At 32.4% G+C, this 14,082-nt stretch overlaps 1 protein-coding gene across 2 annotated transcripts; it reads left to right on the top strand.

Annotated features, from left to right (window-relative positions):
- Positions 1-12,113: 12,113 nt before the first annotated feature.
- LOC108764437 (probable methyltransferase-like protein 15 homolog) lies at positions 12,114-14,044 on the top strand. 2 transcript variants are annotated; one of them, XM_018512697.1, is made up of 2 exons: positions 12,114-12,251; positions 12,535-14,044. In XM_018512697.1, exon 2 carries the CDS (start codon positions 12,820-12,822, stop codon positions 13,963-13,965), a length of 1,146 nt encoding a protein of 381 aa, XP_018368199.1. In that variant the 5' UTR covers positions 12,114-12,251; positions 12,535-12,819; the 3' UTR covers positions 13,966-14,044. The 2 variants fall into 2 exon arrangements, with proteins under 2 accessions (XP_018368199.1, XP_018368198.1); XM_018512696.1 differs by having other exon boundaries at positions 12,489-14,044.
- The last annotated feature ends 38 nt before the right edge of the window (positions 14,045-14,082 follow it).

Raw genomic sequence — 14,082 nt, 5'->3', positions numbered from 1 at the left:
TCGATACTTATTAGCCAATTCCATTCAAAGGTAAACAATTTTTAATATTCTCATAGTCTATTAGTCTCGAATGTTATTTAATTTATTAAAACTCTTTAACTGTTGTTTAATCATTTTCTTTATTGAGAGTATTAAAAAAGTTTTGATCTCCAATTACAGGCAAATATACAAATTTATAAAAAGTTTTTGATCAGATCAACTTTAATGTTTATATTATTATTTATGGTAGATGAAATATATTTGGCAACATTAATATTTATATTTGTATTACTTTCCTAAATTAACTTTTAACGATAGCTTTTTTAAATCTTACGTTTCAAGTACTAATCAAGTTTCAATAACTCTTTATCTATCACATTACCTATCACACATCGCAATAATGCTTTTTATTCAAATATAAAGTTATAATTTTTTTTATGTCGCATAATCGATCAATATGATTTTTTAAGGAAATGAGAATGTGCTTGTATAAACTTTCATTAGTAGACGACACATTGGAAGCACTCGGTGCTCCAAAAGAATATCAACGGCTGCGTAACTGGATAATTCAAATAATAATCGGATGGATTATATTCATTTTTTCTTACTTATTAGTAGTAGCTCTTAGACTGAAGTTTATTTTTAATATTCCTATATATTTGATTTATATTTATCAAATATTTCTGCTGCATTATCCGCTATTTGTAAATATCCTAAGTGCTCTGATTTGGGGAACTATCGTTGGGTTAGTACACAAGGTGTCTCAGAATGAGCGCCAAATATTTCATGTGCTGATAGAGCGAACTAAACCGAGTCGAAAAGTTATTTACCATTTTACAATTTTCGCAATAGTCAGTAAAATATTAATTACTAAAAATCGTCTAATAATGGTTTTCAATAATTTTTTAATCAACTGTAAAATAAGTGATAAAAATTGTTTACTTTCTTCTCATAGAGTTCTGGCAAGGGCAGGCTCCAGAGTGATTCTCACCCATTTCAATGAAACTTGGCAGGACTGTAGAGTGTGTTCCTCTGAACAAAAGTCATCAACCATTTGGACGTAGACGGTTTACTGTTTCCGAGATATTTTAATATTAAAGTTAATAACGTTATTTCCTTTAGAGTTTATTAGAACATTTATACTCGAGTATTTGTGGCATAATAGATACAATAACAAGCTCCCCATATAGCACAGAATTTACTGCAACATTACTGCAAAATCTCTGCAATATTGTACAAAATTTGCAGCAACACTGTTGCAACATTGCAGCAACATTGCATGTTGCAGCAATGTTGCAGAGATTTTGCAGCAATATTGTTGCAAATTCTGTGCTATATGTAGAAGTTATCCATTATGCTACAAATTGTCAAGTACGTTCTAATAAACTCTAACGGAAATGCCGTTATTAACTTTAATACTGAAATACCTCGAAACTGGTAGACCGTCTACACCCAAATTGCGGATAATTTTTATTTAAGGAAACACATTCTACAATCCTGCCAAATTTTATCGAAATCAGTGATGGTCACTCCGGAGCTTCCCTATGTGAGAATTTTTTCAGAATTTTTGAGTACCGCATTTTCTTATGTTGATAAAATAGTTGCCAATAAGAAAATGCAGTACTATAAAGTTGATAAAAAATTCTCAAAATATTATATAAAATATAATAAAACATAAAAAACAGCAGACGTAACAAAACTGTTTAGTCTAACTTAAATTATTTACTAATAATATATGTATATATATATATAATGCATATATCTTAATTTTAAAAGACATAATCTCTAAAAAAGACTAAATCTCTTTCATTCAATTCAGATATACAAGCTCCAGATTTCATCAAGTCAATGATCGTTTACAAGTACTCTGTTCTGATTTTTCTGATCTTTTCGAAAATAATGCAGATAGAAGACAAAGCAGATGTATTTTAGTGCATCAACGGATGACGGGAGTTAAGGATTACAAACAAAATATATGGATTATAATGTAATTTAAAAAAAAATACTGTTTACATATATATGAGTGCATATATGTATACAGAGTGCCTCATCGTGTAATATCTCAAAAAGTATAAAAGATTAAAAACATTTTTTGATAATGCAACGGTTCGGGGGGAGGAAGGAATACTTTAATTTCGTTATTTTTTTCTAGATAGAAACACCAAAAAGATATATGTGATGATCATTTTCGCTCTTTTAAATAGAATTAATTGATATTTTACGCAATTATTTCTCTAATCATTCTGCATACAAAAGTATTAATGTAAAGATATCAGAAAACCAGTTATTTACGAGATATTATATAGGAGAAATCTGGGATAGTTAGTAAATGGGGCACATATGTATACATATTACCTATTTTTTGATAATATTTCTGTAAAACAACAAACGATAATATTGCATAAAAAATATATTACTTTCGCAGAAACATTGCGGCCATCATGTTGCAATAAGTTATTTCAAACATTATATATATATGTAGCATATAAATAACATTTCATACATGTATAACATGTATACAGTGAGTGCAAAAAGTATTCGTACAGAGAAAATATTTTTTAAAAAAATCTTATTTTTAAAAAGTAGATATTATTCAGCGAGAAATGAGTCATCAAATTGATGTCGAATCGATATTAATACGATGATTTCAACACCAATTCGACGTCGATCGACGTTTAATTGATGTTCATTTCTTGCTAGGTAATTAACAATTTATTCATAAAGAATAAAATAGACTGTATGTTTCTTAAAATTATATATACCAAAAAGATGTGTATTAATTATAGAAAATATATCATCTGAAAAATAAGCGAAAATTAAAAATTCTATTGCTCGGATGTTCAAAAAGTATTCGTACAGTCAAGAAATTTAGCTTCTAGAATTAGGAATACATGCGAAGCTCGTTTGTTATGTGAGAACAGAATATATTCATTGTATAAAATTGCTAATTAATATTAATTTTTTACAAATAAGACTTTTTTTATAAAAAATTTCCTTGTACGAATACTTTTTGCTTTCACTGTATATAAAGAGCAGAATTCCGAAATGCATTTTGTCCAAGATTTTATCTTTTTAGTTAGAGATGGCGTAGTGTTCAGTGTTGAAAGACTCATAGTATAAGTTACTCTGAGATGTTAAGGAAGCATTTTTCATCTTTAATTTATATGTTGAAAAAATATAGACATTTCGAAGTGCATTACATTTTTTAACTAGAGACAAACAAAATGAATTTGTTTAGCATTATTAGCAATCGTTTAGCAATTTTGTTTAATATTTCGCATTCTACTGATTGGTCAGGAGACGCGGTAGTGTCTCCGGCCATGTTAAAAAAAAAGTGAAAGGACATAAAGACACTACAAGTCTCTTATCCTGAGCCACCAAAGTCCATTTTTTAGGGGTATAGAACTACCAAAATATAAAAAATTTTAAATCGCACGTAACATATCCTGAAGGTGGCATCGCCACGAGTAATTTGAGTAAAAAAAAATAAAAATCGGTCAAACCGTTCTGGACATACAAGCGGTCAAAAAGTGATGATTTTCATGAAAAATTATATTATTATTTTCTGTAAAGAGTGCGTAATTTTCTTGCGTATGGAGTTTCTTTCTTTTTCATTTTCTGAAAATAACAAATTTTGGACAAAACGCAATTTGAAAGTCTGCTCCTCATATGTTATTATAACACGTATAATATGTATGTATATAAGTACATATATATACGCAAAAATGATTAATTTTAATTGTATGAAATGATTGCACATTTTGAACCGATGACAAATTACGACTATAGTTTAAATTAAATTTTAGGCTAAAAATATATTTCGCTTAGTACTTCTCATACATATCTTTACGGTTCGATTAATTATAACGATTACGATTTAATTACAGACACGTCCACCTACAACTATGTTTTATATCACGCAAACTAAATAAAGTATTCATCATACAAATGTTATTACAAATGTTATGGGTCTTTTTAGAAACTATTATGTATTTTACCCATATAAGTTGGATGTTTAAAAATGTACAATTAATATTATTGACATTCGACATAATTTACAGATATCATATAACTTTGAATTTCATTGTATATAGCGTCTTATTTCTCACAGTGAACAACATATGTCAAACTGTTTACTGTAAGGTATAGTATTGTAAAATTAAAATACTATTAATTATACAGGCCCACAAAAAAAAGTACTCTGTGCTCGTGTGGAGACTCAGCTATTATGTATTTTGAGTCGTTGAATATGAATCTCACATCAAAATAGGACCATCCAGGGTAAATTTTCAATCTACAGCGAAAAAATGATCTATTTTTCTCATTTTTGACCCATTTTTTGCTCTAGATTAAAAATTTGCCCTGAATGATCCTATTTTTATGTCAGATTCGTTTTCAGTGACTCAAAATACATAGAGGAAAGGACCTTATTATGAGATACCGAGTTTATTTTGGGTAAATGCTAGAAATCTATAAGCAGAATTAAAAAAAAATAATAGGTCATTTTGAAGGAAATTTAATAAGCTTTAAGATAACGTTACATAAAATTTAATTCAAATTTCATTTTTTTTGAAAATTATATTGTAGAAACGTAAAAAGTGAGCAAATCGCAAAGTCAAAAAATTGTGCTCCTAATATGAGATACCCCGAGAAATCGATAGTAAAACGCAAAGTATATCAGTATTGCAATTAAAAAACTTTATTTAACGTTTCTAAAATTTAAACAAACACAACCAGCGTGCGCAAAAAATGAGCATGCGATAGATTATATCCAGAATTCACCCCAGTATACAGGACATTTTTTTTGTGGGCCTGTGTTATTTATAACTAAAATAATAAGCACAAGCAACAATTTTGCAACAATAAATTTACACATATCGAAATTTTCTTCTAAATAGTGCAACCTTATTTATTGGGTGTACAATTTTCAATTTTACTACAAACGTGTAGTAAAACTTATATTGTATAAAAACAATTTCAGATAAATGAAACAGTAGCAATTCTTCATAAATTATCCATTTATAATCTTGATGAGAACTTAGGTAAACAGGTAAATAATATTACAATAAAATATTATATAAAGTTTCAACTATTCTATGCGTAATTTTACTAACGCCCATGGAAATTTGGATACTTGCATAAATTTTATCCAATGATTATGCAAAAAATTGAGACATTATAAAACAGCAATTGTATTATACTTTTATTTTAGGATACTTGTGCACACTACATACTAATTACATTATAGTTAGGGATATATAGGCTAGAAAAAGTTTTATAAATTATTTGTTATTTTATATGCTGTAAAAGAACATTTGAAATTTATCGATTATATTATCAATGTTCTACAAAATAAACACTATGTATTTTAATGTATAAAATTGAGAATAATTTATAAAACTTTTGTAATTAATTTATATATATATGTACAAGTAGCCTAAAATATATAAAAGAATACATTGTTAAATTTGTAATGCTGATCAATTATGTTTGAGTTATTTTTAATCATTTCTAGATCGCCATTGACTTTTCTCAATATATCGTTAACTAAAGTGATGGAATTGTATAATGTAAGTCAAGAAAATATATTAAATTTTCATCAAATTTATTTTTTAATATGAACGAAACGCTGTTTATACTTTGAAACTAAAATATTGATTGATTTTGACACATATTGAAATAAAAATAATAAATTGTTATTTAACATAAGGGATTGTTGAAATTTAACAATGTAACTTAAGTCATGTTTTATAATAATGCTTTAATTTTTTATATGGCCATTTGATAATATTTATGTTGTCTGAACTTTCACGAAAGATAGTGTATAACTAACGTTTATTCAATTATTTATACCAATTAGATTTTACAATTTATATTGCAAATAAAACTAAGGGAGGTAAAATTTGGAGTGACACATTTTCATTTTGGATATAATTTAGTTCTCCAGGTACGTCCAATATAAATTAAAAGTATAAGCATATATGTAATAAAATATATACATATAAATAGAATAGATAGTTCTACATTAAATTTTGTAAATTACATAAATATCTGAATGGCAACATAATATTGAAATCATTTCTCAATTTAGGTTACATTCTGGTGTAACCACACTAAAAATAAGGCCTTTTTGGAATTTTTTTAAAAGAAAATTGTAAGACGTACGATTCTAATTTTTCGCATATTTATTAATACACATGTCAATATATGAAAAATATTTTTGCAGCAATATTTTCATTCTAAAATTTCAAGAAATTAGTTGAGAGGCGTAGTGTTGAAAAAATCAGATGACCAAACGGTGTTGACATGATATCTCGAGAACCAATAGCTTAAAAAAAAATTAAAAGACAAAATTTTTTCTTAAAGTTTATTTGCATGGTTATCACGTAAACTAGAAAAATATTGAAAATATTCACGAGTTGACACGTGTTTTTAGAAAGTGATGTAAAACAACGCTTTTTCCGCTAAAAAGGGTCAATAAAAAATTTAATTTTCAGTGAAACTGATTTGTTCTAGTTTACACGACAACCACGCAAATAAACTTTAAAAAAAATTTTGTTTTTTGATTTTAAGCTATTGGTTCTCGAGATATCATGTCAACCGTTTGGTCATCTTATTTTTTCAACACTGCGCCTCTCAACTTATTTCTTGGAATTTTGGAATAAAAATATTGCTGTAAATATTTTTTTCATACATTGACATGTGTATTAATAAATATGTGAAAAAATAGAATCGTAAGTCTTATAGCTTTCTAAAATTACAAAAAAAGGCTTTACTTTTAATGTGGTTACACCAGAATGTATCCTTAACTACATATTTATATTTTTTCTTGTTAATTTACATATTCAAAATTCTTTTATATTAATTGTTCTCAATTTAATATTTTTAATAAATATTCTTATTAAATTGTATGAAAGCATATTTTTTTCAGTTCTACACAACAGCTTTGTCCATTCTGATGACTATAATATCGGTATACAATCCACAATAAACCTTCTCTCTAATGCATGAATAAATTGGTTTGATTATGTTTTGATATCAACGTACAAATAAATGCACTTTTGTTAAACCATATATTTCTGGTTGTTAACAAGATTCGAGATTTTACAACTATATTGTTTGGTAGACTATATTATATTATAAGAATTATAGCATATTATATTATAAAGATTTATTTAATATTTACAGTTTTTAAAAGACTACAACTACTTATCATAGACATGCGCAACAATACTAGAATTCTGATGAACGTTAATCTCAGCGCACTCTGGCAGTTTAATTATTTTATTGACGTTTTAGTGTATAAATATGCTCATAATATGTGCCTATATTATTTCATTAACCCTTTGCCTTACTTTTCTCTTACAAATTAAAAAAAAATTAAGCTTTGTACGAACGACGTACCACGGCTATCACCCGTAATACTCATGTTTGGTCTGATTTCCTTACCACGAGTCTCATGATGTTGTAGGCGAAAGGGTTAATAATAGTAATTGAATATAAAATACACAGATATGAAGATAAAGTACATATAATCCATCATATATACGCTTTTTAACACAACATGTATTTTGTATGTAAAAAATAAAATGCTAATATATCGTTTTTCAACTTTTTAGTTTTATTTGTAACCATCTAATCAATTCCCGGGCAAATTATATAAAATTGTGTTACGTCCAGACTCCACAGTTCTTTTCTTTGCTTAGAATTTTCGCCATCACCATAAGAGTTATTAACAAGTAATACCGGTAGACCATTTGTATCTACCATAAGAAGTTACAATAGCTACGAGCCGAATAACGTTCGCCTTTTTAGACTAATAATCCACTCGGGACAAAATTGTTGGATTAAATATTTGAACCAAGTGTCGAATAGAAGAACTTTGTCCCGAGGAACAGAAGAAGTAAATAGATTAAGGATTACAACTGAAACAGCGGTTGTCTGTAATAAATGACAACACGTGGCTCTAAACTATTGAACATCCGGCAAATGGTCGATGACGAAAGTTGTTTCAGACACGTATCCCAGTATCCCATTTCACAACCGATACCCTTAATCCTAATCCTAAATTAGACCAGTAAAGCTGGCCGCACACGATGCATGATTTTCATGCTTACTCTCTTGCATGCTGACCAATGCATGTTACTTCGCTCGGTTCGCTGCATAAACGTCATCACACGAAGGTGGCAACTGTGATGGTTTTAACCTATACATTTCACATATGCATGACATCAATCAATCACGTGAGTGATTCTTAACGTTTTGATTGGCGTGTGCAAGAAAACGAGCATGAAATAATGCACCATATCAAACACAGAAATCAAGGATGGTAGTATATTTTGCTCAATGCACCAAGATGTTTAGCATGCATCAGAGCAGGCACAGCAGCATGTAGGCCCATTATGGAGGAAATCATGCATTGTGTGCGGCCAGCTTAACATACGTTAGGCCTGCACGCGGCGCTACTAACTGGCGAATATAAAAAGGAGACCCTTCGCGAACAGAGAGTGAGTCGAAACCTATCTAGCCAGCCGAAACTCTGCCGGTCCGCAACCAGATCGCCGCGATAAGTCCATTCAAACGATCTTATTCGCGAATAGTGTCGAGTGACTCTTCCAAAGCCTCCAGACATCCAGCTGAGACCACTTTCTTCTAATCGCTGGGTCAACCGTCCCCTTGGGTCCAAACCTGCACGAAAATACTACAGTCACAGAGATCGGACCTCCGGCAACCATCGTCGAAATTCAGAACCTGCCGAATAAGTCCCCCCTTAAATTATATATTTGATTATTCACCGCAAAACCAATGTAAATAACGTCATAGTGCCACGGTTAAATCGCTCCACAAGGGTTGATTAAGAAGCCGGGCCCACCGTGAAGCGCGAAGTCTCCTGGACCACGCGTACCTTGAGACTTCTCGGGATCGGCGTCATCCAGCCGAGGTCGTATTGCCTCCACCTTCGCCACCTCCGGAGTCCGGCTTCGCCGGCTCTACCTGTCATTCAAGACATATTAGAGGCGATACCTCCCCCTCGAACTCCTTCACCTCCCTCTCGAACTCCGTCACCTCCTCCTCGAACTCCTTCACCTCCCCCTCAAACTCCGTCACCCGCGTTTTCAGACACTCTGACGGAGCGAATCTTCCCCAACACCCCACCTCCAACTCCTGATTCTTCCATTCGGTCCGTCCTTCCGTCCCCTTGACCACTATCACCAACTGATTCAACTTCAAGTGTAGAATTTTTAGAAGAGTTTCCCGCTTCTCTTCCACGTAATCTTTTTTTTATTCATCCTGATGATTCCTTTGAGTCCATAATAAACAGATTCCCACGTCCAACACAACCTCTCCCACCAAATGCCTATATTCTATATAATCGGTCCCGACTATTTTGATCCTGAAGAGATTCGAAATGCCATCACTGGCCAGCTACTTCATCTACAGTTCTCCTTCCCCAATCACCCGTCCCTTAAATTTCTTTTATAATCTTCCCCTCTTCCTCTGTTGTAATTCACAAAATGAATTAATTCTTGTATCGCCTCTCCGTACACACACACACACACACACTCACACACATATACGAACACATCAAATTCACAGTTCATGCTTGCCATGATTTCTCAAATTTATAAAAATACACACACACACATATGTATATATAATAGTAATTGCTACAGTTATTATAAACGCGATGAATAGTTATAAGTAGTTTAATATTCTGTTATTACATATCTTAATATTCTCCGCAGTACGAATTTTAATTTGTAATGTTTCCTTTCATCAACTTTATAAACTGCCTATTACAAGACCGAAGTTTCTGTTTAGCGTTTTATTTTTCCTTCAATTTTATAAAGATAGACCTTAGGTAAATTTTAGTTATAAATTTAAATAATAATGTTTAGCTTAGTCATACCTCTATAATGTACTTAAGATTTAGTGTTAACAATAAAGTAGAATATGTCTAAAATGACATCCCTCTATCTACATTCATTCTAGAATCGTAAGATCTCCTATCGACTCCCATCCCGCGTCAAAGATCGCATATGGTTCGGTCCCGAGTTATAAGGATTAAGTTCCTTTAGAGCTCTAAATTTACAAATTTGTAAATCTAAAGCTCTAAGTTCCTTGACTTAAAATTCGGACTGACGTTTGCACTGCTCGTTGGAAACAGGTGTCATAGCATTCCTTCAAGACGTTGACTCATGTTCCAGAGCGTTATATGTAAAAGATGCGTTCGATTCGCTCCTTCCCCTTCCCGCGGATGCATGCGAGACAAAGCGTCTGCTCTAACGTCCTTTCATGCTTCTTCCTTCTTATTCCTTTCTTTTTCCAAACCTATCCACACGTATTACCGGAGCTTGGAAGTAACAATTGTAATATAGGTAATTATATCTAATTATTGTATATTATAATTTTATACACAAATAAGAGTCAATACGTGGTTAAATTAAAAACAATGAATTATTTCAAAGACATACACTATGACGCAAGATGTCGGAAGTCACAACACGACGCGAAAGAGAGAAAGAGAGGGGTTGTGTACATATATAAACTTCACTCTTTCTCTCTTTCGCGCCGCGTCGTAACGCGATGGACGACGCGACTCGTGACGCGCTCAGTGGAAACGTACCATAAATGCAAAATCCTGACGTGGTGCAGTGGATTTTATACTAAAAAAAAAAAAAGTTAAAAAAATTTTTTACTTTTTTTCGATTTCAGTATAACATCCACTGCACCACATCAGGATTTTGAGTTTACTTTAATCCTGTAAAAGGATTTTTTATTCCATTTAGTCAATTCGGAGATTTTGATCAAACTGTAATGTCGATAATTGGGTTCATCCAGCATCCCCTTAAGGGTTACTGTTACCAGAGAGAAACTTGAGAGCGGCCATCCCGGCCTTTTTCCTGTAATGCTTCTAACTCCCCGTACATTAGCAACACCAACATCCATTTTCGAGCTGTGGGAATTACGTACCACGTCCATTTTCGAGACCCACCCGTCTCGCTGATAAAATCGTATCGTCGAAAGTGGACGTGGTACACCACAAATTATAGATGTGAAGAAAAAACTATTTTCGACATTGTTGATAAATAAATTTACATTATGATGCTACAGCCACGAATTGCAGATAAAGATAATATTATGTATATATACACACTGGCGTATTCCACAATACGTGATCTCTGATAGATTGAAATTCTCATTCCCTGTTCCTTTTATTGTGCGGAGCCCTTTATACACTGATTAAGTAATTGGAATGAAACAAACCATAAAAGGTTGCAGTACTTTCTTTTTGATGGGTTTGGGAATACAGTCTATTCATCGAGCGATTGGTTCTTACTTGGATCCATAAATGGATGCATTCACAACAATCGCTCACTGAACGCTCAATGAATGGTTGTCGTTCTGAATTCACCCAATAGGTGCATTTAGTACTAAAAATGTTTCGTAACGGCAAAGACATAGAGAATGAACTGCGCAATCCGTGTGTCAAAATGATCGATAGGGATGAGAGAGAGGGACCATGGCAGACGGCCATTTCTATCTCTTTCCATTCAATGGTGTAATGGGAGAGAGAATGAGAGGGGGATTGGCCGTCTGACGTCTCCCACGGGCCTCTCTCTCATTATTGTCGACCACATTTGATACATTACTTAGATAGGGATCGCGCAGTCCATTCTCTATGTCTTTGCGTAGTGACAACTCGACCGCACCCCAAGTTTAGGCTGGCGTTCCGTGGAGTGGAAATTTACAGCGGAACGGAACAGCTCGGACCAATCACAACTCTATAGTCATTAGAGTAATAAGCAGAGTGCTTTCTTTTCTGCGATTGTGATTGGTCTCGCTGTTCCGTTCCGTTGTAAATTTCCGTTCTATAGGATGCAGGCTTAAGTACCCCTCATATTGGTTGCGTTCAGTAGACTCAGCAGTTTTACTATCGTTTTATGATTCGTCGCGCTGATTGGTTTATACTTTTAGTTTTAAAGGAATAGTCCAATCTGAGCGAAGAATCATAAAACGGTTGCAAAACTGTTGAGTCTGCTGAACGCAGCCATTATAGAAGGGATTCAACTTACTCGCTGTAAGTAAATTTGTCATTCTAAAATGTAAAATGATCGGTAAATCGCAGTGAAATTTTCGTTACCATCATGCGATAACGTTGTGTCTTAGGTCTTAGCTCATGGACGTCTTTCTTTCGTCATGGCTGGAAGTTATAAAAATTTTATGAAACTTTTGGACTCGTGGCCGTTAGATAAAAGCAAAATTGACAGGTAATTACGCCAGGCAAAATGTACATGTAATTATTTTGAACACAATGGTCATTATCACTAGTTACTAACATTAATATTTGCTTCTGATATATATATCATTATAGGTTATAGTAACTTATTATGTGTAGCTTTTAGCGATTATTTATAAAGAAAACGTTTAATTTACTATACTATTAACTTTCGCGACTTGTTAATATTTTTCTCTGTTTTCTGTCTATTTGATTCGATGATTTTTAGCGACTTGGGACAGCACATTCGTGATCAATTGTTCGATGATTTTTAGCGACTTGGGACAGCACATTCGTGACCAATTGAGAATTGCGTTTTCAAAGGGTGAAGCTACTAACCAACCGAATCCTGAACAGTGTAATCGATATTATTCAAGCTTAAAAAGGATTTCATCGAATCATTATGGACAACTTTATAAACGCTCTTTGTTAAGCACTGCAAGTGGATTGAGCAAGGAGCACTGTAATTTGGCGTTGACTCCAGAAGTACGAAAGTATTTGACAGAAGAGAGTAACGGAATATTTAACAAGCTTCGTTTGACACTACAATATTACAAGAAATGATAAGGCTTAAATTTGCATACTTTGCAAATAAGTTTGGTAAGAATAAACATTTTATTGATAGAACAAACATATTAGTAATAAATAATTTACCATGTTTAATTAATATGAGGCAATATAGTCTTAAATACGATGTCTGCTCTAACAAAGATCTTCATGTGCCTGTTCTGGCGCAAGAAGTATTGACGTATATGGCTCCATCGCCAGGTAAAACATATATAGATATGACATTCGGTGCTGGCGGACATGCTACCAAATTATTAGAACATTCGCCCGATATAAAAATATTTGCATTAGATAGAGATCCTTTAGGATACGAATGTGCAAAGCAATTATCACAGAGATATCCAGGACAAGTAATTCCTTTGTTAGGTAAATTTTCCGAGTTACCGCAGCTACTTGAACCATATAACATTAAAGAAAATAGTATAGATGGTATTTTGTTCGATTTTGGTTGCTCATCAATGCAATTTGATACTGCAAGTAGAGGTTTCTCTTTATCAAAAGATGGACCATTAGATATGAGAATGGACGGGCTTCGATGTCCAAAACAAATTACTGCCGCGGAAGTATTGGAAAGAGCAACAGAGGAGGATTTGATTCGTATCATAAAAGTTTATGGACAAGAGAAACGTGCTAAAAAAATTGCACGTGCTATTATTGACGCTAGATATATGTTTAGAAAATTAGAGACAACAAAAGAATTGGCTCAACTAATTGAATTCACTTTAGATGGTGAAATTAGAAGAGATAGTCTTGGCAGATTTTCACACAGTGCTACGAAAACGTTTCAAGCACTTAGAATTTTTATCAATAACGAATTAAATGAAATCAATTACGGTATACTTCTCGCACAAGTATACTTGAAACTATCTGGTTGTTTAATAACGATTTCATTTCATTCGCTCGAAGATACTATAGTTAAAAGACATATTTCTGGAAATATAACAGATAATGTAGCTAATACCGTTGCGTTAAAATATGCGCATTATGGTAAGACATTTGATAAGGACGAATTTGAAAGATTGACAAAAATACCATGGAAAATGATGCATAAGCATGTTTTGACACCTGCTGCTGAAGAAATTGAAACAAATCCAAGATCGCGATCTGCGAAATTGCGTGCTATTATGAAAATGAAATAAATATGTACAGTGTATTAAAACTTGTAATAATTCGCACTTTTTTTTATCAATGTTACAAATTTGTTGAAATGGTATACTTGTAATGTGTATACAATATATTTATTTTAACAGGATGTA

This window comes from Trachymyrmex cornetzi, unplaced genomic scaffold (assembly GCF_001594075.2).
Source record: "Trachymyrmex cornetzi isolate Tcor2-1 unplaced genomic scaffold, Tcor1.1 scaffold422, whole genome shotgun sequence".
Classification (NCBI taxonomy): Eukaryota; Metazoa; Arthropoda; class Insecta; order Hymenoptera; family Formicidae; genus Trachymyrmex; species Trachymyrmex cornetzi.
Note: the sequence above shows the minus strand (reverse complement) of the source record. Positions and strands in the feature narration are given on the sequence as shown.